Below are 27074 nucleotides of genomic sequence, written 5' to 3' on the forward strand. Positions count from 1 at the left end.
CAGCTCAGGAGGCTGAGGCAGGAGGATTGAGAGTTCAAAGCCAGCCTCAGAAATGGTGAAGCTCTAAGCAAATCAGTGAGACCCTGTCTCTAAATAAAATACACAATAGAGCTGGGGATGTGGCTCAGTGGTAAACTGCCTCTGAGTTCAATCCTTGGTACCAAAAAAAAATAATAATACAAGTAACAATAAATGTTGGCAAGGATGTGGGGAAAAGGATCCACTCATACATAGCTAGTGGGACTGCAAATTAGTACGACCACTCTTTCACCCAGTTATCCCACTCCTCAGTATATATTCAAAGAATTTAAAATCAGCATATTACAGTGACAAAGTCACATCAATGTTTCAATTTTTTGATTTATGTTCTTTGTACCAGGGATTGAACCCATAGGTGCTTAACCAGTGAGGCACATACTTATCTATATTTTATTTAGAGACACAGTCTCACTGAGTTTCTTAGGACCTCACTAAGTTGCTGAGGCTGGCTTTGAACTTACAATCCTCCTGCCTCAGCCTCCCAAGCCTCTGTAATTATACATGTGCATCACAACACACAGCCATATCAATGTTTATAGCAGCACAATTCACAATAGCTAACCTATGGAACCAACATAGGTGCACATTAACAGATGAATAAAGAACATACTATTTGCATACACAATAGAATATTATGCAGCCATAAAGAAGAATGACTTTATGACATTTGCCAGTAAATGGCTGGAACTAAAGACTATTATACTAAATGAAATAAGCCAATCCCCCCCCCAAAAAAAAACCAAAGGTCGAATGTTCTCTCTGATATGTGAGTGCTAGCACACAACAAAGGAGTGAAGGGGAAGTTCAGTGGATTAGACAAAGGTGAATAAATGGAAAGGAGGAAGATAGGAATAGGAAACACAATGAAATGAATCTGACAAAATTTCCTATGTACATATATAAATACACCACAGTGAATCTCAATATTTTATTGAGACTCTATGATAAAAATCCCAATTCTAATTAACATTCTACAAGACTGGGATCCTAAGATATACCATGTTTATTTAAATATGCCAAAATAGACTCCACTGTCATGTATAACTGAAAAGAACAAATAAAAATTTAAAAAATAGAGATCCCCCAAAATGCAAGTTGACTTCTCATGGTACCTTATCCACAAAGGCCCTGCCCACCTCTCCTTGCCTAGTGTCCAAGTTGGAGTCTGGTTTCAGTCTTGAATCTACCACTAACATTTAAAGTTTTTAATTGGCCTTTTAAATATTGTCATCAATGGGATTTTTCCATTTCTAGAATGTTGCCCAACATTCTGACTTGAGGCTTCTTCTGGAGCAGCTTCCAAAATACAAACTTATAGGATCCACATAAGATGGACAGACCCATTCTATACCTCCCCAGTCACCTCCCAGAATCCACAGGGAACATCAGAACAATCAAATTCAATCTGTTAGTGTTCTAACAAGTACTTTAATGGACATAATGTGTGGCCTAAAACACAAAGAAGCCCCTGAATATTCCTTTCAGTTCCACTGTGTAGAAACTTGAAGGACTGGCTTTCTAAGGTGCTTCTGACTCCAGCAGTTCTTGGTAATCATGGCAACAACCAACCATCCACTCATTTCTCCAAAATAGTCCACTGCCAAGGAGAATAAAAATATAATTTGGATCCCCAATCCCTACCACCCTACCTCCAATTCCCCATCATGCCTATGTTTCTTAGTTCTTAGTTTAATTGTGGGTTTTCTTCATAGCTCACTTAGCTCAGTTCAAAGTGAACTTGCCTGCATCGTAGAAAGCAACAGAAACCCAACTGATGAGTTTTTCTTTTGCTATCTACTTTCTGAAGAGGATTACTTTTTAGGAATTTCCAGGCCTTCCAAAGGTTGGAGGTTGATTAGTTGTTGCAATTTATGCTGTAAGATTCGAGGGGACTTACCTAGTCCTGGGTGCCAAAGTATAGAAAAGAAACTCAAAAAAGTTGAGTGCATATCATTTCCATGTGAATAAATAAATGAAGAAATATGCAGGTAATTTTGATCTCCTCCTTTCCTCCTTCACCACCCATGCCCATTTGACAGTACAGTTAGCTGTTAGTCCATGGCCTCCTGAGGTTCTGGGAGTACAAACCAGATGTTCTTCCTGAGGATATCCCCAGGCTCCAATTATTACTGTTTGAGAGACAGAAGCTTGAAGCTATCATCCAGGATGGACCTCCTGTTGCGGCGTAGCTTTCTTTGTCGATGCTGGTACCAGACCACACCACCAAGAGCCAGAGAAGCAAGCAGGAGGATGATGCCCATGATAATCAAAACAGAAGCCAGTATCTCGACATCCTTTATGGGTATCTGCATGCCCAGCATCCTCACATTGCCTTCTCCAATATCTTTTAGGCTCACTGCTGAAATGGAGGAAGAGAAAATGGGTACCCAAGGATGGGGAGTACTCTAAAGGGTCACCTTTGGTTGTCATCTCTTGGAGAAACAAGTCCAAATAGGTCAGCACACCTGTCCCTATCCTTCGGAATACTAGCTGATAAAGACAGATTCGAAGGTTACAAAGAATCACAGATACAAGATGTCACAGCTGGAAGGGTCCTTTAGAATCACTGAGACCATAGTCCATTCAGGCAAAGAGGTAAGACTGAGATTGGGAAGTCCTTAATACATTTCCTTTTAGATAAAAAAAGATTAGACTTGATCTGCATGATTCCTGAGTGTAAAATTAGGGGCAATAGAGGAAACTCCAGAAAGAAGACCAACTCAATAATCTAGTTTATCAATGTTCATTTTGACCATTAGAATATGACAACAGAATGCCACTATGCTATCCAATCTTTCACCTATGTGGGTAGTACTAAGAGTAATGTCACTTAGGTCTTTACAAGCAAAATACTTGATTGTATTATTCCTAACAAACAAACTTGTGATGCTCCTCAATTGACCAACAAAGTAAAGCTCAAAATCTTAAGCCAGACATTCTTACCCTCACAATCAGGCTCTCACCTACTTTTCTATTCTTGCATGCTTCTATCAGCCACAGCAACTCAATCTTCATTCCCAATAACAAGTGATCTTTCTTGCTCATGACACTCCCTTTACCTGAACACCCTTTCCTCTTTCCTTTCATTCTTCTAGACTTAGAATCAATGTTACATGTCTCTGAAAGTTTTAAATTCAGCTAAATAAGTAACAATTTCCTGTGCTATATTCTCATAGTACCTGTAGTCTATACTACCACAATATACTTACTGTGTGACCCTGGGAAAAGAAACCTAATCCCCCCTTCCCATAAGGATCTCAGTTTCCTCTTTTATAAAATGGGGATAATGGCCACATCTAACAGAGATTGTTCTTAGGTTTAACTGAGTTAATACTTAAAACATATTTAGCTTGGCACCTTGGAGATAGCAAGTGTACAATAAATGTTAGGTGTTATTTTCACTTGCCCTTTTTGTGCTTAGCATCCAGCATTGCAATTATTGTTTCTATGTTTCATTCCATTTTTAGACACTGGAAAGTAGCAACTATGTGTTATTTATTTTAGTATCCCTGATACTTGACACCTGTTTGATGAATGTATAATTAGATGAATGAATGTTCTAACAGAACGGAAAGAAGATGAAATGTAAAGAGTTCAAACAGATGCTGAAGAACATCCTGGTTCTGAGTTATCATTCTACCATTTCTCTCTCTCTCTCTCTCTCTCTCTCTCTCTCTCTCTCTCTCTCTCTCTCTCTTCCCTCCCTCCCTCCCTCCCTCACCCTCCCTCTCCCTCTCTCTCTCTCTCTCTCTCTCTCTCTCTCTCTCTCTCTCTCTCTCTCTCGGATTGTATATGAGGCAAGCACTCTACCAACTGAGCTGTATCCCCAGTCCTCTACCACTTATTTTGTAACCTTGGATAAATCACTTTCCATTTCTCAGCTTCTCATGTAGAAAATTATTGAGTTTTATTAGACCAACATTTTTGAGGATTTTCCCCCATTGTAGAATATTTTTAACAAGTGAGACCTTAGGAGGAATATGTGTATACATATAAAATATGTATGTATGTATGTATATACAAATATAAACTTCAAATATCTATGTAGTTGGCTGTGGTGGGGCACACTTATAATCCTCATGACTTTGGGAAGCTGAGGCAGGAAGATTGCAAATTCAAAGCCAGACTGTGCATGGTGCACACCTGTACTCCCTTTGATTCAGGAGGCTGAGGCAGGAGTATCACAAGTTAGAGGGCAGTTTTGGAACTTAGGGAGAAGTTATCTCAAAAAAAAAGAAAGAAAGAAAAAAGTCTGGGTATGTGGCTTAGTGGTAGAATATCCCTGGGTTCAATCCCTAATACTGTAAAAAGTCATTCTAGACAACTTAGTGAGATTCTAATTTAAATATATATATATATGAAAAAGGGCTAGGGATATAGCTCAGTGGTTGAGTGTCCCTGGGTTCAATTCTGAGTATCACAAATAAATAAATAAATAAAAACAAATATGCATGTACACAAGCATGTTTATATATAGATATAAATGTAGGTATATAAAATATATGAGTGCTCAGTTGGAAGATGTGGTCTCTAAGCCCCCTCCACTCAACCTTACCTTACCTCTCTCCAACCCCTCCAGGACATACCCTAGTTCCTTGGTTAATAGTTCATGAGATATTTAGTCAGATCATTAGGAATTCTCCAAGCACAGCTAAAAACCTCCTGAGTAAACTGATGTTCTACAATGTCCCTTTTAACTCACATAACTCCTCTGAATATTTCCTAGCCCAGCGACCAATGGGATAGAGAATGAGAGCAATATTTGGATATACACTGTACAGTCAACAATCTCTACTTTCTCAAAGAACAGAAATGACTGGTTCCAAAAGTTCAACTGCTTGGTATTTCACAGATGAAGGGTAAAGAGGCAAGAATTAAAATAGTTATTGAAGACCGTCTGGTGTTTGTTCTAGTCTTACATTGTCCCTGTGGGAATCCATGTCTGTGCTACAACTCTTTCATGCCTAACCCAGCAGGACTTACAATTTTCTTCTCCTTCACACATTAAGTAGGAAGCTAAGACAGCAGCCTCCAACTGGGAATGAGGTTATTTTCCCTGACTCCATAAGTTGGGGATGGGAGCCAGAGAAAATCAACATGTTGAGGGAAGACAAACCTTGGTTCCCTGGCTTCTGAAATCTTAGGAAGAGCTCAGGACACTCGTTGGTACCCAACTTTCTGTCATGTAATTCCCAATGTCAGAGGTACCTCTCCACACACACCCTCTTTCCCTCTCCCCACTTCCCACATGTATCTACCCAGTCTATGAACTCTTCTACGTACCTTTTCCAATCTCTCTGGTGATAGCAGTGATAGTGCTTAAATGATCTAAAGGAAAAAAGATAAAAGGTTAGTCCTGTTATTCTTTCTATCAATGTATAGATTTCCTGTGGGAGTCTGGCATTGGTTGAGGGAATTTCTATGTGATATATACTAAGTAAGAGAAAGGTAAAATCAACTACTTCATAGTCAAAACTCAATATTGGTATGCCAATTTGATTATGAGTGGTGAAAAAATATGGGTGAGTACACAGACTTAGGAGACTAAGTCTAAAATCTAAATTCTAAAATCTAAGTGACTCCTCTGGCATTATTCACATTTCTTGGTAACTCCTCTGTTCCCATTATTTCTTTCTTTTCCACAATTTCCCACCCTCCCTTTAGGAAGCTTCTGCCCCTTGCCAAATGTACTTCCCTACACATTCAATCTTTTCTCAGAAAACTTGTTTTTCCTTTTGATCTTGTGAAGCTGAGCTCTTCTCTAAGGTTTGTGCTTCATTTACATTCTCACAATACTGCTTGGCAACCATTATTCCTCTTCTTTTAGTAAAGATTTATCTTTTCTGAGGCTCATATTATTTGACTAGAAAAAAAAAAAAAAACACACAAGCACTTCTTGTTACTATTACCCAGAAGTTCTCTTCATTCATGGAAGTCTTTAGGAACTTGTCGGTCTTCCTCAGTTTCCATCCAACACTGAACCCTCATAGTTTCTGGACCTTTTTGTTTTTGGGTTTTGTTTTTGTTTTTGTTTTTTTTTTTTTTTTTTTTGGAGTGGGGGGGTACCAGGGATTGAACTCAGGGGCACTCCACCACTGATCCACATCCCCAGCCCTATTTTGTATTTTACTTAGAGACAGGGTCTCACTGAATTGCTTGGCACCTCACTATTGCTGGCGCTGGTTTTGAATTCACGATCCTCCTGCCTCAGCCTGCTGGGCCGATCACAGGCATGTGCCACTGCACCTGGCTGGAACTTTGAACTCTAATGACTTTCATTTCCATTCCAATTTTACCAACCACTCACATGGTCACCTGATCTTGTTATCCAGACTTGTTCCACCTCAGAAATTCAAAATCTAACAATAATTTGCTATTTTTCAGTGCTCTATTACCTTTTATTTAAAAACTCTCTTATTCTCCTCTCATTAGACCTCTACTTCCTGAATCCTTCCATTTCTTCCCAACCTACCAGCTTCATCCTCTCTTCTTGTCCATTCCTGGTCAGTTTAGACTCCATAGTCTATCATTCCAAATGCTAACTTTAAAAAAAGAGTGTTATAATAATTGAGTGAAACCACAATAACTACACCCTCCTTGTATTTTGTCTGATATGCTGAATGCTGCCAGAAAAAAGTTACACAATTATAAAGAGTAGTATTATTTATATCCAACTGCCTCCAAAGCTGCCTGGCAATAATTATTTTATTTCCAATCCCCCAGAGTGGCTATTCCAAACCTTTGCCCACTTCTGTCATGTCCTTTATTTGAACATCTTCCCTTCATTCTCAGCAGATGATTCTATGTACTCCATTACAGTGGAAACAAAGATCTTACAGTAAAAATCCTCTACATGTCTGTCAAGACCCTCCTCCCAACCTATTCATTGATCCTTAATTTAAAGCCTTCTGTCTTTTTACAGTACAAAAATGATTATCCTCCAGCCTTGCACTAATCTTTCATTTTATCTCTGGCTCTCATCCCCTGCTGCCTCATCAGGAACTTTATTTCAACAATTAGTCCTTTCCTCCCTATCTAACTTCAACTCTTCCTTCTGATTGTCCTGTTAGCATATATGAGATTAGAGCAATATAGAATTAGACCATAATGAGGCTGGCTGATTGTCATAGGGAGATATGAACTATCTTCCTAAAAGTACCCCAGTGAGGGGGCTGGAGTTGTGGCTCAGTGGTAGATTGCTTGCCTAGCATGCATAAGGCACTGGGTTTAATCCTCAGCACCATAAAAAATAGATAAATAAATAAATATATTGTTTTATATCCACATTAATTTTTTTTTAAAAATAAAAGCACCCCAATTACAATATATTAAGATGCTCTCTTACATTTAGAATTGGTCCCATTTGGGATGACATATTATAATATATGAAGACTTCAGACATCACTCTTTATAATTCCAGCATCTCAGGAGCCTGAGATAGGAGGATCACAAGTTTGAGGCCAGCCTCAACAAGTTAGCAAGGCCCTTATCAACTTAGCAAGACACTGTCTCAAAATAAAAATTAAAAAGGACTGGAGATGTTGCTCAGTGATATTGTGCCTGTGGGGGTTACATCCTAATATATATTTATATGTTAATATTTATGTATAACAAATATATTTTACATAAACACACACACACACACACACACACCCTGTTGTCCTCAAACCATAGCACCTTGATGACAAATCAACTGACCACTGTACTATTATTGTTCTAGGAACTAAAGGAACACAACAACAACATCTGGGTCCTAGGGAATAGTATTAGAGTTAATAATTGGAAGTCACATTCCAGCATTATGGCTTGCAGAAAACAAAGTATTTTAATGATTCCAGAAATCACAATGTACTGTAATTTGTCTCTCTCCCTGGGGTAAAGAGCAGAGTTAAATTCTCTACTCTGGTTTGCTAAGTCTGTTTGAATTTCCAAAGGCATTTTCCCACTCTCTAATCCTTCTGATAAAGTGTCAGTGGCTGACAACCTTAGAATATTCACTTCGATATCATCATTTTTCAAAGCAGTATGACATTGTTTTTAAAACAACTTTGTTCTCTTATCCCCAGAAGGCTCTATATGACTTCTTGCAAGAATGCTGGTGGTTGGACTCAAGTCAAATAGTCAGGAAGTGAGACATTACCAAGTACAGTGACACACACCTATAATCCCAGCGATTCTGGAGGCTGAGGGAGGAGTATCACAAGTTCAAGCCCAGCCTCAGCAACTTAGCAAGACCCTGTCTCAATACAAAAGAAAAAAGGAGTAGAGATGTGGCTCAATGGTAAGGCGCCTAGAGTTCAATTTCCAGTAACCTCTCTCCTCAAAAACAGAAGTGAAATCCTGAACTTTCAAATGCTCTAACAACAAAAAAGCCAACAAAGCCTATCCTTCCTTCTATATCCTTAGTGAAGAACAAGAGTGATTGGAAAAGAAATTGCCAAGCTAGTCCCTCTCAATATAACAAAAAGAGAGAGAGAGAGAGAGAAATGTGCTTCAGGGGCTGGAGCTGTACCTCAGTGGCAGAGCACTTGCCTAACATGTGTGAGGCCCTGGGTTTGATCCTTAACACCACATAAAAATAAATAAAATAAAGGCATCTATAACTACATCTACAACTACAAAAAAAAAATTTTAAAGAAAAACATGCTTTGTTTTAGTTTTTTTTTTTTTGGGGGGGGGTTGTTTTGTTTTTGATTTGTTTTGTTTTGTTAGCAGTGCTGAGGATCAAAACCAGGCACACATGCCAAACAAGTACACGACCACTAAGCTGCATTCCCAGCCTGAGGAAAAAAGTTTCCTTCCATCCTTAGTAGCAACTCTGTCTGGAATAAGCAGAATTGAAGGTCAATATCTATTTCTACCTTTGACAGGATAGAAAGAACTGCCTTTCACAATCCTCACAAAACAAATAAATTAAGAAGTGAGATTAGAATTCTTTTTCTTTTCATTAAAAACAGATTCACAGGACTGGAGGTGTGGCTCAGTGGTAAAGTGCATGCTTAGCATGTGCAAAGCCCTGCATTCAATCCCCAGCATGACAAAAAAAAAGTAACCATTAGTAATATTCCTTGTTAACTGCCAGTGCTTCTAGTGCACTCTAATTAATAAAGTTACATATAAATTAATTTCAAAGGATGCAAACTTGCACTAAGCCTAGAGCTCAACAAGATTCAAGCTGGGCCAACCCATGTGAGTTCAAAAGGTGTCAAAGTAATTAGAAGAGATGTAGGTTTCAAGGTTTCAGTGGAGGGTGAGTATACTGATTTAGGAATAGCCTAGAGGGGGAGAATGTTCTGTTGAGATGTGGTTCTTAAAAAAAAATGTGTTTCTTCTGGGATCAAAAGTGGAGATACAAAGAGTTTTTGTAGGGGATGAACTGATTCCTATAGGCTAAAGGGTTAGAAAATGATACATCTTATGGAGGTAGGCTTTACCTTTTGGGGACAAGACAGTAAAGAGGGTCTCCATGCCAGCATGGACATGGTCAGCCACATGGCAGTGCATCAGCCATGTCCCAGGGTTGCTGGCCACCATCTCCACAACCTCAAAGGTCCCTGGGAACAGATCCACCACATCTGCCCTGTAGCTCTGTCCATTCTGAAAGAGAGATTGGGGGTAAAGGAGAGAAAATGAAGGGTAAAGGAACCATCTCAGAGCTTACAGGAATTAAGTCTATGATGTTGCATATATGATACAACATTACATCATGTACAACCAGAGAAATGAAAAGTTGTACACCATTTGTGTACAATGAGTTGAAATGCATTCTGCTGTCATGTATAACTAAATGAACAAATTAAAAAATACAAAATAAAGTGTATGATGTTCACATCAGTGACATGAGACTCCAAAATTCCTAGACCAGAAAGCTGCTTTAAAAGTCCACTTTACTCATCTTTCTTGAATCCACCCACACAAACTAAATCAACAAAGGACTCTCTCCTCCTACTCTTTTTTAAATTGTACCAATGTAAAAGATCTTCTAGATTCCTTTAAAAGACTCAAAACTAGTATCCTCATGTCTTTTAGCACGCTGAAATCTGGAAAACTTATATTAAGCCTTGACACCTAGAAAGGAGCCATATGTTTTCCTTAGAAATGAATTCAACTTAATTTCTCCTCCTTATCACCTGTATCTGTACATCTAGATTTCTAAGTCTGATCAAATCTTCAAATCTCTGCTCTTTTCCTAGGCTAAATATTCAAAAATCTACATATCGTTCCATGTAGTTACTAAATTGAAACTTTCCTTTTAATGGATTGCTGACTTTCATAGACTCTGAGATGCTACTCTGAAATTACTTGCTCTGAGAATCCTTGCTTACTTTCAAGTCATTGACTGAGACTCAGTGACATGGCTTCCTTCAATCCCCTTACCCAATAAGTGAGCCATTCTCTTCCATTTCCAAAGGGAAGTTAAGGTCTAAATGGAAGTATCAGATCCTCAGACTAACAGCTGAATGATAATTCCTAGCTCAATATTCTCCACATATTAGACCTCTGATCTTTCAACTGATTAATACCTTATTCCTTGCTATTCCCTTCTTCCTCAATGGCTGTCAAGAAACTCCTTTGATCACTCCTGAGGGTCTCAGCCCTCTTTCCAGCTCACCTGATAAAGGAAGCTCTCAGCATGGAAGTGGACTGTGTGTAGGTCAATATCTTGGCCCATGGCCAGCATGTACCAGGCCACCCGTTCTCCTTGGTACATGGTAAGACCCCTGAGGTTGGCATATAGTTTCCCATTGATGGCTGTAAAATAAGAAAATGTCTCTTTTATTCCTCACCTTGATTCTCCTTTGTCACTGTCCTAGGTCTGGTCCTTATCATCTCGGATAATAGCAATAGGCTCCTTGCTTTCCTCATCTCTATCCCATATACCTCCCCTTAATTTATTTTACACATTGTTGTTATCTTTCTAAATAGTTAATTTGTTCATGTCATTCTGCTACGTAAAATATTTTAATAGTTCCCCCTTTCCCAAAAAAGCAAGCCTATTGCTCCATAGTCCAGCTAAAAAGGTCTTTCAAAGTTCAACTTCAGAGTACCTTGCCAGACTTATCTACCACTACTCAACACATTTATTCCAATTAGGGTCATTTCTTCTCCATCCCCCATATGATCGATGTATGTGCTTTGTGATTTTATATTTCTGAACTTCCCTCCCATAAGCTCAACCTCCATGTTTTCCCTCAAGAAAACTTCCCTGACCTCCTAACTTCTCTCCATACTGTTCATTCTTTCCACCTCCAAACTCCACCAGTACTATTTTTAATCTCATTGGAACTTGATAAAAGCTGTCTTCTAGGTTTGCCAATCTTTTAAATTATAGAATCTTACATTTTCAACTAGACTTAGGTTACCAGTAAGCAGGAAATAATTGCATATACTAGTATTATAGGTTCCTTATATATTTTTTTTCAGAACAACCAGCAAGCTACCTTGGCCTACAACAAACGATTTTTTAATTTGTCATTTTCATGTAATTAGTAATAATATTAATACATGGGCCTTATCATCTCTTTCTTCCCAGGCCATGTCCTACGCTGCATTCACAAACTACTCATTGCCATATAATTCACACTGGCAGGACTTTGCCCAGAACAATTTCCTCCCACTTCTTATGTTCTCACTGAGGGAAGGTAATTTCTATTTTACTCCTCAAGAGGGGAAATAATGGAAGGATTATTTATAGTCTATCTCTTTGTATACCCCCACCAAACTGAATTTGGCAGAAGGGACTAAGCAAGCTCAAGTAAGGCCCTTCTAGATCTTTTCTTTCTCTGATCAGTCTGATCACAGAAAAGGGTGCAAATTGATTCACTGTCTCATTGTTGGTAAGATTCTGCCTCTGTCAAGAGGGAGAGCTATTGTTGTCCATCTATGCCAATGACAAGGTAGAAAAATCTGTCTATTGCAAGAGGAGTATCAGCAGGCACACTTAAGTGTAGAACTAAATTCATTTTTCTAATTAACCTTCTCAGTAATAAAGCTTACATGCAATTTTCAATATCTCTCTTTCTCAGTTCAAAAATCCAGAATGGAAGGGAAGAATATTATTTATTTGTGTCCTTGGACCCCAACATCATTTATCTTTATATTTCTAATGCCAGCACTCAGAAATTGCTCAAAAATACCTGCTAGGTAGATTGATCTGAAGAGTTTAGATGAGTTGACATATAAACAAACAGATGAAAGTGGGCATTAGACAAACTCCTGCTATTAGCAGGACCTAAATTTGCCCTCATTCACTTTTTGCCCTGGACCATTTATTTCTCTGATTTGAGAGAACTAAAAAAGTTCACTTTGTGAAGTTTGTGAATCATCTGTTCTAATGTGAATCACTCATCTCTCCATCAAGAGGAAATAGCTAAAATCTGTGGGACAATGAGATACTCCTTTTGAGTTCCATTAGAGTCGTTATTAAAGCTGCACCTCATTCTCAGATCAAAGAAATCTTGGGCTAGATGGGGTGGTGAGAGATCACTTCATACATTCCACTGCACTTAAGCTTTCCTTCTTATTTGAGACTTTCTCCTGTTTTTGAAAAGCTACCCCAATCTCTAGAGCAAGGGAAGGCTTTGATGCACAATTTTCCCACCAAATCCATTCAAGAATCAAAAAGTTCTTCCTATATCTATTATAAACCCAGTACACTACTCCCTGAGGCTCTCCTCAATTATTTCTCTCCAATTATTTCATCTGTATGTTTATTTGTGGTGCTGGAAATTGAACTCAGGGCCTGGTGCATGCTAAGCAAGCAGTGAGCTACACCCCCAGTCCCAATTGTTTCATCTGTAGATTGAAACTTTGTTTTAAAAACAGACCAGCCAGGCATGGTGGTGCACCCCTATAATTCCAGCGACTTGGGAGGCTGAAGCAGGAAGATCACAAAATTTATAAAGACCCTGTCTCAAAATTTAAAATAAATAAATAAATAAAAAGGGATGGGGATATAGCTCAGAGGTAGAGGCCTGCTGGGTTTAATTCCCAGTACCAAAAATACAAATTAAAAAATAAACATACTAAAAGACAAACTATCCTTCATCTATCTATATTGAGAAAGCAGATTCCAAATTCAGAAACCTAATGAAATAACATGATATCGAGAGATTTAAGTCAGAATTTTGAAACAAAGAGGCCCCAGGCAGTTAGCTCACAAGGTACACAGAGGGTCACAAATGTCCATCTTGCCTTCTTTAATATGTTAAAATTTGCTTGTGTCACCATGGCAACCTTATAGCATTAGCTTGCTGTTTTCTGGGCACCTGAGCTCATCTAGATCACATATCTTCTCTGTGCATATAAATGTACAATAATAGGAAATATTTCTTCTAATTCATCCCCATTCTGCCTTCTAACCTTCCCATTTCTTCTGGAATTATGGTCTCTTATTTAGTGATGGGACTATCAGATACCCTCAAGCAATTAATGGAAACTTCTTTGGAATAGAAGTAGCCTCTTTTCTACAGACCATGCATTTTATTGCTCTCCAAGAAAGTCTCATCCAGTAGGTTAATGTGGCCTGGCTCTTGGGGCCCATAGGTTGCCACATTCTCCTTCAAATACCAAGACTGATTTTCATCAAAGATCAAAAATAACAAGGCAAATTCATGGTCCATGTCATTTCGTCCTCCATTGGGCTCCAGGGTACCCTTCCGGCAGATGGCTAAAGGCCCCACCAAGCCACTGTACATGTCCTGATAAGGGAATAAGAGGGAAAGAGAGAAAAATCAGGTTATTGGTTATTCCTGTGTGGCCATACTCTACAGGGAGATGGCTTACATGTGAGCCCATTGTACTCAAAACTTCATCATAATGTCTTATATTTATAAGCACCCTATTTTATTTCTCTAACCTATGCTTTACCTATTTGTAGGTCTTCAAATCCACCAAGCAACTTTCACAACCCAATGCCTTTACATGCTGTTTCCTCTGCCTGCAATGCCTTCCCCTCCAACACATTCCTTGTCTGATGACATGATTTTATTCAGCTTTCAAGGGCCAGAGCACAAGTACCTCCATTGTAATGCCTTCTTCACTTCCCTCTTGCTCAGCTAGGCCATGTTCTTCGAAGGTGGGAAATTATATCTTACATTTTTTTATCATCCAAAGCACCAAGTAAAACGTCCAAAATGTAGCAGACAATAAATGATTGCTGATGGCTTGCTATGAGTGAGTGGGTAGTCAGAAAAACCCATTTTCCAGATGAGGAAATAGAGACAGAATGACTTTTCTAAAAGTAACTTCAAAGCAAGCTAGCGCTAAATATTTGACTAGAATCTCCTGGCAAGCATCGTCAGGTTTTGTGAATGAGAGCATATTGCCTTACAGGATCCAAAAGAAAAGGCAAGAAGAAATTCCTCAGGACAAATAGCTGGAGCTGCCTTTTCCCTTCACCTGATTTTTAAAGTAAACCCAACATTTGAGGAAAATCCAAAATCCTAGGCTCTAGAATTTTAGGCCTGGGCTTATTACTACACCTATTTAACAGCTTCTTTTGTAGTTGCTTTTGCAGTAACTGGGGACTGAATTCATGTCTTGCTAGGTGAATGCTCTGCCACTGAGCTACAACCCCAGCCCAGTGACTTCATTTTCAAAGGCAATTCCCCATTTCTAAGACCCACCTCTAGTCAGCCAATCTTGTTTTTACCTTTATGGGATCTACTGCAGAATAATATATCCAGGAAACACAAGCAGAATCATTGGGTCCAGGGCCAGATCTCTCTGGAACATTCCACTGGTAAGTAAGCACCTCACCTAGGAAGAATAAATAGGGGACCAGATCAGAAATTTCTCTCAATTTTAATGTCTCCCCAAAAGGCTGTTGTGGATGAGTCACAGGACCTTTTAAAATATTTCTCCATCATTTCCATAACAGTATCCATTTTTTTCATGACTTTATTTTTCTTCCTTGTTGGAAACCCTCAACAGTTCTCTTCTACTCTCCACTTCTTTAAAGGCCCTAGTCTAATTCTCTTATAAAATATCCTTACTTTATCTCTATGCTTGTAGTATACCTGCTTTTGGGGTTCTGTTTAGGTCTATTCTTCCTGCTGCTACCTCCTAAATGCACCTGTTTCCATGAAACTCCAACTCTATCCCTCTTCTCCCTTTTTCCCCCATACTCTCTATGGATGCTTTCAGATAAATTTCTGACATAAACTGTGATCTATGTTTTCATAAAATTTAAATACTACAACTAGCCAGACCTTTCTTATTACCAAGCTCCAACCCCAATTTCTCAAAGAAATACTGGTAATGATTTGATGATTGTATTGATATCATGTCAAAAATTGAAAATGAACCAGGTGCAGTGTTGCACATCTGTAGTCTCAAATATTCAGGAATCTGAGGCAGGAGAACCACAAGTTTAAAGTCTGTCTGGGCAATTAAGAGAGACCTTGTTTCAAAATTAAAAACAAAACTAAACTAAACTAAAAAGGACTGGGAATGTACATCAATGGTAAAGTTTCCCTGAGTTTGATCCCCAGTACAAAAAAAAAAAGTGCTGATAGTGTAGCTCAGTAGTAAAAGCATTTGCTTACCATAATCCCCAGCACCAAAAAAATGTTATGAACTCATATGAACTTACAACCTTTTTTCTGCAAATTGCACCTCCAATGTCTAGAAATAACATCATAACTTTCTTAGTTAACCAGAAAAAAATAAACTTTAGTCTTCCTTGCCTACTTAAACCTTCATCCATTCAACATCCAACAAAATACCAACCAAATAGCATGTCTTATTGAGTCTGCCTCTACAATGTGTTATAGCCACCTCTCTTCTTTCCATTTCCTGCCCTATTTTCTCAATTTGACTATTACAAAATCTAACAAGTCTCTTTGCTTCTAGTCTTGCTTTCACCAACCCAACTTCCAATTGCTCCTATATTAATGTTTTTAACAGCTTTATTGAATTTGCATGCCATATAATTCACCCATTGCTAATTACTCTAATTTGATCATTATAGATTAATACATATAGTGAATTATCATAGTGTGATACATAAATATGTATAATTAAAATAACAAGCTGGCCCTGATACTGCACACCTATAATCCCAGCTTCTCAAGAGGCTGAGACAGGAGGAATATATGTTTGAGGCCAGCCTCAGCAATTCAGTGAGACCCTGTCTCAAAATAAAAAGTAAAAATGACTGCAGTTGTAACTCAATAGTAGAATACATGCCTAGCATGCAGGAAGCCCTGGATTCAACCCTCAGCACCCCCATAAATAATACTGCTATCACCATTTGTGTACATTTTTTGAGTGAACCTGTAATTTCATTTCTCTTGGATGAAAACCTTGTGGCAAAATTACTGACTTATATAGTAACAATATGCTTAACCATTTGAGGAATTGCCAAACTGCTTTCCAAAGCAGCTGCATCATTTTATATTCCAACAAACAGCACTATTATGGTGCCAATTTCTCTACAACCTCATTAAAAAATAATTATTGTCTTTTTTTCATAATTTTACTTTAGCCATCCTGGTAAATGAGAAATGTTATCTTATTGCAATTTTGATTTTCTTTTTTCTGACAGCTAATGATGTTGAGCATTGTCTCTTGTGCTTATTGGCCATTTTTATTATCTTCTTTGGAGAAATGTCTATTCAAATCCTTTCCTCACTCTTAATTGGGTTATTTGTTTTTAGACAATAAAATGATAAGTAACTTAAAACTTAACAGAATGAAAACAAACCACCCAATTTAAAATGAGCAAAAATTTGAACAGACACTTCATTATAGATGATATAAGGCCTAGGAACGTAGCTCAGTGATAGAGTGCTTACCTTGCACATGCAAGGCCCTGGGTTTTTGCAACAACCAGTACCACAAAAAAAAGGATACTGTAAGAATCTATATTCATATCCAACATATCTATATTCATATCCATCAAGCTCTCCAGGCTCAACAAGAGAAATGCCCTCCTCTAACTCCATATGCCAGGTGCAGTACTTCATGACTATAATCCCAGTGGTTCTGGAGGCTGAGGCAGGAGGATTGCAAGTTCAAAATCAGCTTCTGCAACTTAGCAAGACCCAGACTCTAAATAAAGTTTGAAAAAAGGACTAGGAATGTGCTGGCGAGGATGTGGGGAAAAGGGTACACTTGTATATTGCTGGTGGGACTGCAAATTGGTGCAGCCAATTTGGAAGGCAGTATGGAGATTTCTTGGAAAGCTCGGAATGGAGCCACCATTTGACCCAGCTATTCCCCTTCTCGGTCTATTCCCTAAAGACCTAAAAAGAGCATGCTACAGGGACACTGCTACATCGATGTTCATAGCAGCACAATTCACAATAGCAAGACTGTGGAACCAACCTAGATGCCCTTCAATAGATGAATGGATAAAAAAATGTGGCATTTATACACAATGGAGTATTACTCTGCATTAAAAAATGACAAAATCATAGAATTTACAGGGAAATGGATGGCATTAGAGCAGATTATGCTAAGTGAAGCTAGCCAATCCCTAAAAAACAAATGCCAAATGTCTTCTTTGATATAAGGAGAGTAAGAACAGAGTAGGGTCGAAGAGCATGAGAAGAAGATTAACATTAAACAGGGATGAGAGGTGGGAGGGAAAGGGAGAGAGAAGGGAAATTGCATGGAAATGGAAGGAGACCCTCAGAGTTATACAAAAGTACATACAAGAGGAAGTGAGGGGAAAGGGAAAAATAATACAAGGGGGACAAATGAATGTCAGTAGAGGGGGCAGAGAGAGAAGAGGGGAGGGGAGGGGAGGGGGGATAGTAGAGGATAGGAAAGGCAGCAGAACACAACAGACACTAGTATGGCAATATGTAAATCAATGGATGTGTAACTGATGTGATTCTGCAATCTGTATTTGGGGTAAAAATGGGAGCTCATAACCCACTTGAATCAAAGTGTGAAATATGATATATCAAGAACTATGTAATGTTTTGAACAACCAACAATAAAAAATTAAAAAAAAAAAGACTAGGAATGTGGCTCAGTGGTTAAATGCCCCTGGATTCAATTCCCATACCAAAAGAAAAAAAAGGCAAATATGCATATGAAAGGCATATGAATGGTATTCATCACCATCAACCAGTTAAGAAAATACAAATCAAAATTACCCTTCTGGCACAGGAAAGGGAAGGGTAAGTAAGTTGAAACACTCAAAAATACTACTGGACACAGTGAACCATTGGTAGATAGGATTTGGTCCTCAGTAAAGAACTATTAATAATGGATATTTAGTTAGCTAATTATTTTGGTACCAGGGATTGAACCTTTTTATTTTTCTTTGAACTAGGGTCTCTCTAAGTTGTTTTGGGCCTTGGTAAATTGCCAAGGCTGGCCTTTAAACTGTGAACCTCCTGTTTCAGCCTCCCAAGTGTCTGGGATTACAGGCATGTGCCACATGACTGATTGAATAATGGACTTGTTTTAAAGAAAACAACTGACAAAGTTGAAACATAACAACTCAATCTTCACAAATTCCCTGAGATGATGATGATGATGATGATGATGATGATGATGATGATGATTTTGGTATTGGGGTTTGAACCTAGGGACGCTTACCCACTGAGTCAGATCCCAGTCTTTTTTTTTTTTTAATGGAAAAAAGGTCTTTTATGAGCATGCCAGGCAAGCAGCTGGGAGCATTATTATTAGTGCCTCAAAGAACTCCCCAGCACCTGAATTTTGAAAGTACAGAGTTTATAAAGGCAAAAATCACAAGAACAAGTGAGGCACATGTAGGTTAGAAAGACCCACTGCCAGTCTTTTTTATGTTTTGAGACAGTCTCACTAAGTTGCTTAGGACCTTGCTAAATTGCTGAGACTGGCTTTGAACTTTGGATCCTCCTGCCTCAACCTCTCAAGCCGCTGAGATTACAGTCATGTACCACCAAGCCCAGCCTAAATATGATTATTAATTCCATTGTTTTGGTGAAATAATTGAAGCTTGTGGCTATTAATCAATTTCCAAAGATCAGATATCATAGCTGAAATTTGAAATTATTCAGTGTGGTTCCTGAAACCTGCTCTTAACCACCACTCTATGAAGGCTCTATTGCCTCATACTCCCATTTCCCATCCCCAACATATCTATATTCATATCCATCAAGCTCTCCAGGCTCAAGGAGAGAAATGCCCTCCTCCAACTCCATGAGAGTTCTTAATCTCACTTTTCACACTCAGATTCCCTCTCCCACCTGGATCTTCAACCTCTACTTTGCTGGTTCCTCTCCCCACTTAAACCATGCTCAAGTCTCATCTTTCTTCTGTGACCCCCTTTTCTTCTATGACCCCTTTCTCCACCTTATCTTCCTTCACAGCTAAGCTTTTTTAAAGTTTTGTCAATATTTATTATTCTCATTTCCTGTTCATTCCTTAATCCTCTACAATCTAGCTTCTTTTTGTACCACTCCATCAGAATTGTTCTTGTCATAACTGGTGTGGGTTGAATTGAGTCCCCATCAAAAAAAAAATATGTTGAAGTCTTAACTCCTAGTAGCTCATAATTTGACCTCATTTGGAAAAGAGTCTTTAAAGGAGTAATTTATTTTAAATGAGGTCATTAGGGTAGGTCCTAGTCCTATATGACTAATGTCTTTACAAAAAAAAGAGGAACTTTGCATACAGAGGCCAATAGAAGGAAATGATGTGAAGGGACACAGGAAAAATGATCTTCTGCAAAAATCCAGAGAGGACTGAAATACAGCCTTCCCTCACAGCCCCCAAAGGGAACAAAACCACCAATACCTTGATTTTGATTTTCTAGCTTCCAAAACATTCAGACAGTAAATTCATTTTGTTTATTTTTTCACCCAGTTTGTAATATTTCCTTATAGCAGCAGTAGCAAACACAATCTCCAACAACTTCCATACTAGAAGAGTCAATAAATAATTTAGAGGCCTATGTGTCTGTCCTAACCTCATGCCTCAAAGCTTAAGCCAAACCAATATGCTAACAAAAACCCTCAAAAATGCAAAGGTTTCACACCCTGATGGTATCCCCAGAAGCATCTCAGAAGTTAACTTCCTTACTTATTTCCTGATACCCTCTTATCCTAAACCAGGCCTCTTTTTCTTCTTCACTTCTGCCTATTAAATTTGTCTCCCATTGCTGTTAGGGACCTGCCCTTGGAATACAGCTTTGACAGCTGAATGAATGAAACTGGCAATGTCTGACATCTCTCATCTTCACTGAAGTTCCCAAACCTGACTTCATCCCTTTTTCTGCCCTGAGTTACTTTTTCATTTAATGTGTAAAATGTTGAGAAAAATAACCATATGACACTTATGATCCACTTGCAGTAATGTCAAGCATCCATCTCAAGAAAATATGTCTAAAACGTATGAGCCAATGAGATACTGTGGGTCTGACTATATTAGAGTAACTGCTACAGCTATGGTGTTCTTGTAGATCAAATTACTGTTTTGTTAGTACTTGAAAGAATTAGAGATAGTGAATTCCAACACAGTTCCTTCTGGCATTTACCACACTGGACTGCCTTCCAGTCTACAATAGGACCTTCTAGATTCATTATCTTAAAATAATTTTCAAAGCCAACCTGTCAAATTGACCCCCTAGATGAATACTGACTGGCTTCCCAAGGGTGAGGGGTTGGGGTGAAGATAAGGGTGTCATTCATACATTATCTTTATCCTTTGAAGTAGCTGACATCTTAGATCACTCCCTTCTATTTTGACCATCTATATACCACTTATTAATTGGACATGCCCCTGTGGTCCCTTTCACTAGTGTATCTTTCTCTACCCATCTCTTTTTGTCTAAAATAATAGTAACAAATAACTATTGTTGTTAAGTAATACATGTAAATATAAGTGTGTATAAATACAGAGAAAAATATTTACAAGGAAACAAACACAACTAGTATTATGGGCTACCTCTAGGAAGAGAGCTGAGGTTGACAGTACAGCCATGGGGAATTTTGTTTATCTGTGCTATCTGAATATTTTATAATGAGAATGCATTCATGTATTACTTCTATGATTAAAAATAAATTTTTAAAAATATATACAAATAAAACATGTTCAATGCTGAATATTGCAGAATCTATGAAATGTATAACAAGAACATTAAAATCACTATAATCCAATTATTTAGAAATCAGTACTCTCTTAGATTAAACTGCATTTTGCTACATATGAATAAATATATGGGGCTGGGGATATAGCTCAATTGGTAGAGTGCTTGCCTCACATGCACAAGGCCCTGGGTTCAATCCTCAGCATCACAAAAAAGTGAAAAATAAATAAATAAATGTATGTGGGGATATACACAGGTATGGATACATATTTATATTCTCTCATTTTAGAAAATTAGAATCATTTTAATACACAGCTTGACTTTTATTTAACTTTATATCATTAGCACTTTCAATATTATTAAGCTATATCAAAAACATGATTTTAATGACTATATAACCCTGCCCATTAAAGATATTTGTATCTTCCTGGGCATTTGGTGTACATCCACTTTTTTGCTATTATGGATAATGCTATAGGATACAGCCTTGCACATGAGACTTTAAAAACATCTATGACTATTTCCTTAGAATTAATTTCTAAATGTGGAATTCATGAGTCAAAAAGAGTAAAAACGTGTAGCAACCTTGATATACATTGCCAAATTTCCCTTCTGAAAGGTTACACAATTTAAATCCTCACAGTAATGTACATTATACTGAATCCCCAGTAACACTTAGTAGTACACTTTTTAAAAATCTTTGCCATTTCAAAAATTAAAACATAAAAAACAAAGATACAAAAAATAAACAAGAAGATTGGTTTGACTTGGAATTAATTATATGAAACCTCAAATGGGTCCTCTACACTGTTTGGCAGTCTTATTCTGTTTCTCAAAAAAGCTTGTTTTAATTATGGTCACCCTTGAGCATGCCAGGCAAGGGTTCTGCTGCTGAGCTACACCCCAAGCCCTAAAAGCTTGTTTTAATTATGGTCACTCTACTGTGTAATAGAACATCAGAATTTATTCCTCCTATCTAATTGTAACTTCGCATAATAATGTAACAAACAGTTCAAAATAGCCAGAAGTTGGATTTTGAATGCTCTCATCACAAAGAAATTATGAATATTTGAAGTGATGTATATGCTAATTACACTGATTCAACCATCACATAATATCTATATGTATCAAAGTAACACATTGTACCCCATAAATATGTACAATTATTGTGTCAATAAATAATAAAAAAATAAAAGCCTGCTTTTTTACACTCTGAATCAGTAATTTTATATATTTTTTTTCTTTTGCTTCATTCCTCCCACCCCAATATAGCCATAGCCACAGCACTGATGGCCTTGCCTCAGACATGAATCAGAAAACTGAAGCCACCAAAAGAGAACTTTTATCAACTGTAAAAATATGCAAACCTCTCTCACTGTACCAGGCATGTTTGTATGCTAATGGCAATGATCCAGCCAAGAGAGAAAGACTGACTATTAGGGGAGTTAGAGACAGACACACACACACATACACAATAGCAAAAAGATTAAAGTAATTAAAAAATGGAGAGGGTATGGCATCCAGAGCATGAATGAGAGGAATTAATATTTGATGAGAGCAGAGATGTCTTATCATTTGCAACCAGAGAAAATAAATAGAAGTTTGGTGCCAATCAGAGAGGCTTGCAGTGCTATAAAATATAATAGCCATGTGTGGTTAGTGCAATTAAGGACCTGATTTTTTAATTTAGTTTAATTTTAATTAATTTAGATTTGAATAGTCCTATGTGACTAATGGCTATGGTATTGAATAATTCAGCACTAGAATATCCTATTTAAAAATCTTCCCTGGATCCCACATTCCTCTCCAACTACAAAATCCCATTTTCTTCCGAGCATTCAAAGATAAGGCTCCCATAAAAGCTGTTGATACTCCCAATTTTCATGTCCACACCTCCTTTTTACTCTTTCATCCATTTAATCTGACTTCTGTTCCCACCAGTCCACTGAAATAAATGCTTCAGCTGTTTAAATAAATACAAAGAGCCAGGTATACTGGTGAATGCCTGTAATCCCATTGGATTGGAAGGCTGAGGCAGGAGATTGTAAATCATAAGCCAGCCTCAGCAATTTAGTAAGGCCCTAAGCAACTTAAAGAGACCCTGTCTCAAAATAAAATATAAAAAGGGCTGGGGCTGGGGATATAGCTTATTTGGTAGAGTGCTTGCTTAGTATTAACAAGGCCCTGAGTTCAATCCCCAGAACCACCACCAAAAAAAGAAAGAAAGAGGTCTGGGGATGTGGCTCAGAAGTACCCTGGGTTCAGTTCTTGGTACCAAAAAAAATTATACACACACATTAATATATATACTATATAAGTTACACACACACACACACACACACACACACACACACATACACACAGAGGTAAAGCAAAATATGGATAAAAGTAAAGGCACCAGGTACCAGGGATTGAACCCAGGAATGCTTAACCATTGAATCACATCCCCAGACCATTTTTATTTTAAGACAGGGCCTTCCTAAATTGCTGAGGCTAGCCTCAAACTTGCAATCCTCTTACCTCAACCTCCTGAGCCACTGGGATTACAGGTTGGCAAAAAACAATTTTAAAACTTTTTAAAAGCTATGAATGTGCAAAATTATAACACCAATAAGGAAATATAGAAATAAAAATGAATTTCCAGAATTGAAAATTATAAATGAGCCAGGGGTCATGACACTCCTGTAATTCCAGCTGCTCTGAAGGCTAAGGCAGGAGGATCAAAATTTCAAAGCTAGCCTCAGCAATTTAATGAGATTCTGTATCAAAATAAAAACAATTAAAAAGGGCTGGGGACGTGCCTCACTGGTTAAGTGCCTCTGGGTTTAATCCCTAGTACCATAAAAAGAAGAAAGTAAAAAAAGAAGGAAGGAAGGAAGGAAGGAAAGAAGGGAGGGAGGGAGGGAACAGAACAAATAAAATTAAAATTTCACTGCAGGGGTTCAATGGCAGATTTGAATAGGCAAAAAACAGAATCAGTGAATTTGATGAGAATAAAATGGAAAAAAAGTATTCTGTGTAAGGAGCAAGAAGGAAAAATTAATAAAAAGAAGTGAATAGAAAATAAGGAATCTGTGGGACATTAGCCAGATTAATGTATACATTATACGAGTCAAATAAAAAAATAAAAGGGGAAAATATCTGAAGATATAATGGCTAGAATTTTCCCAAATTTGATAAAAAAAAAATCTAAATCAACTAAGTCCAAGTAGGATAAACTAAAAGACATCTACACCAAGGCTAATTACAATCAAACTGTAGAAAAATAAAAAGGGAGAATCTTGAAAGTGACAAGAGATCTATCCCATGAAGGAGATCCTCAAATAAAATTAACAGTTGCTTTGTGTCTGCTTGTTTTACTGTACTAGGGATCTAATGCAGTGTCTTATACATGTTAGACAAGTATTCTATTACTGAGCTACATCTCCAGCCCAAGATTAACCATTAATTTTTCATCCAAGACCATGAAGATCAGTAAGAAGGAAAATCAATAGCTTACACATTTAAAAGCTGAGGAAGTTCCTTACCATTAGATCTGTCCTACAAGAAATGTTACAGGGAGATCCTGAGGTTGAAAGAACATTACTAACTTGAAGTCATACGAAGAAATAGAGACTTCTATTAATGGTAAGTACAAGCATGCCTATAATCCCAGAGACGGGAGGCTGAGACATGTGGATCACAAGTTAGAAGATAGCCTCAGCAAAGCCCTAAGCAACTTAGTGAGACTCTATTTCTAAATAAAAAATAAAAAGGGCTAGAGATGTGACTCAGTGGTTAAGCACCCTGGGTTCAAACCCCAGTACCAAAAATTTTTGTGATTTTGTTTTGTTTTCTTTTTGAAAACCAATTGCTTTATTATCTGATAACTCTATACACAGGAATTTCCTTAATCTGAAATCTACTTTCCTAATAGTAGTATAGCTGTGTTAATGTTTACATATTTCATAGTTTTAAATTCTTTTACTTCTATATTTATGTTTTTATATTTAAAGCAATTTCCTTTTAAATAATATATAGTTGGGTCTTTTAATTCAATATGGCAATGTCTTTTCATTGGTATGTTTAGACTGTCTAAAGTTTATATGATTATTTTTGTGGTTCGAACAAAATCAATCATAGCAATTCATTTTTTTCTATTTTTCCATTTGTTCTTTCTTACCCTCTTTTTCAGCCTATTTTTGCATTAAATGATCATTTTAGATGATTCATTTTATTTCTACCACTGATTTATTCTTCATAGATCTTTCAAAAAAAATTTACAAGTTGCTCTACAGTTTACAATATATTACAACATCTATTAGTAAGAATCCAGTTTCTTTTATTTTTTTAATATTTATTTTTTAGTTTTCAGCGGACACAACATCTTTGTTTGTATGTGGTGCTGAGGATTGAACCCAGGCCGCACGCATGCCAGGTGAGCGGGCTACCGCTTGAGCCACATCCCCAGCCCAAGAATCCAGTTTCAATTCATATTAAACTGTATACAATCATATCCCCTTTCATCTATTCTATTTTTGGTCATATGCTTTACTTTTGAATATACATTGCTGATATTTACTCTATTATTTTCTTTTAGAACAATCAATACAATTAATTTGAGTTTTACCTTTGTTTATTCTATTTCCAACTCTCATCATTTCATTGTATGCATCCTGCTTTGTCGTGTTTCTTCCTAAAACACTTTTTTTAATATTTATTTTAGGTGTAGATGGACACAACACAATACATTTATTTTTATGTGGTGCTGAGGATCAAACTTGGGTCCCGCCCGTGCTAGGTGAGCGCTCTATCACTGAGCCACAATCCCAGCCCCCCCCCCCCAAAAAACACTTTTGACATTGCTTTTAATATCGGTCTGGGGGAAATGTATTCTCATAGTGGGAAGGGGTATATATTCCCCAAAGATAAACTTAAAATAACCCTTTTTACTCTAAACTTTTTAAATTTGGATTCATCAGGACTTAGTGCTGCGGAAAGGCATATGTGTCCAAAAAATGTACATAAGCCCAAGGTACTTTGGAAGGATATTCTAACAGGACAATGGAAAGGTCCTGACCCAGTAATTGTCTGGAGTCGGGGGTCTGTTTGTGTGTTTCCACAGGGAGAACAGCAGCCGATTTGGATTCCAGAGAGATTAACCAAGGTCCTGACCCAGTGATTGTCTGGAGTCGGGGGTCTGTTTATGTGTTTCCACAGGGAGAACAGCAGCCGATTTGGATTCCAGAAAGATTAACTAAAGCGATTTCTACAGACCAAAAAGAAGATGATTTGGCTCAAATCTATAACAACTGATATCCAAAACTCCAGTTTGGCTATTCTTACATCTGCAACAGAACCAGGATGCTTTTTTCAATATCTATTTTATTATTGCCCTTTGCCATATCATGAAGTTCTATTTTGTTTTTTGAGCTCATACAGACCTAGGTTAATGTTTTGCTGATCAGTTCTATTTTTTGACTATAGAGTTTTTAAACATTGCAAAGGAGATTTCACCTGTAAAAAGTTATAAGGCCTTTACTATAATGTTATGTGTTGTATGTATTATATTATGTGTGCACACTTGTGTTTTGTGTTATATGTTTGAATGTACGTATGTCCATATATCATATATGATGAGCGCTCATGATAAAATGGATCCAAATATTTTTTTGGGGGGGGAGATGTTGAGAGCCACAGCCGAAGGGGCCCCAGCAAACTTCCAGCTGCCGGCTGATGATTGGATCACAGCGGCCCCAGCAACATCTAGCTGATTGGCTCCTCGGCCCCAGCAACATCTAGCTGATTGGCTCCTCTGCGGTGATGCTCATTGGGCTGTTTCCCTGCCCTTTCAGACCACGGAGCTGCTCATTGGGGGACTTTTTTGGCTCCGCCCACGTGACCCAGCCAATCGGCCTCAAGAGCAGGAGGATTGTGGGAGGTGGAGAGAAGCTTGTGTGGGAGAGAGAGGCTTGGGGAAAGCCAGTGGTGGCAGTTGAGGCTCTGAGGGTTTTTCCTGAGA

The 27074-nt window shown here is 37.8% G+C and overlaps 1 protein-coding gene across 1 annotated transcript in view; it reads right to left on the reverse strand.

The window, feature by feature from the left end:
* Window positions 1-1210: 1210 nt before the first annotated feature.
* The window catches only part of Heph (hephaestin), a 71466-nt gene continuing 45602 nt past the window's right edge, over window positions 1211-27074 (reverse strand). Inside the window, exons 15-20 of the mRNA XM_027935795.3 lie at window positions 14693-14799; window positions 13514-13739; window positions 10652-10791; window positions 9474-9636; window positions 5323-5367; window positions 1211-2398 (exon numbers count right to left, since the gene is read on the reverse strand). Coding sequence (XP_027791596.2) covers window positions 2166-2398; window positions 5323-5367; window positions 9474-9636; window positions 10652-10791; window positions 13514-13739; window positions 14693-14799 — 914 coding nt within the window. The 3' untranslated portion in view covers window positions 1211-2165. The remainder of the gene's footprint in view (window positions 2399-5322; window positions 5368-9473; window positions 9637-10651; window positions 10792-13513; window positions 13740-14692; window positions 14800-27074) is intronic.

The sequence above is a fragment of the Marmota flaviventris genome, chromosome X (assembly GCF_047511675.1).
Source record: "Marmota flaviventris isolate mMarFla1 chromosome X, mMarFla1.hap1, whole genome shotgun sequence".
NCBI classification, from domain to species: domain Eukaryota; kingdom Metazoa; phylum Chordata; class Mammalia; order Rodentia; family Sciuridae; genus Marmota; species Marmota flaviventris.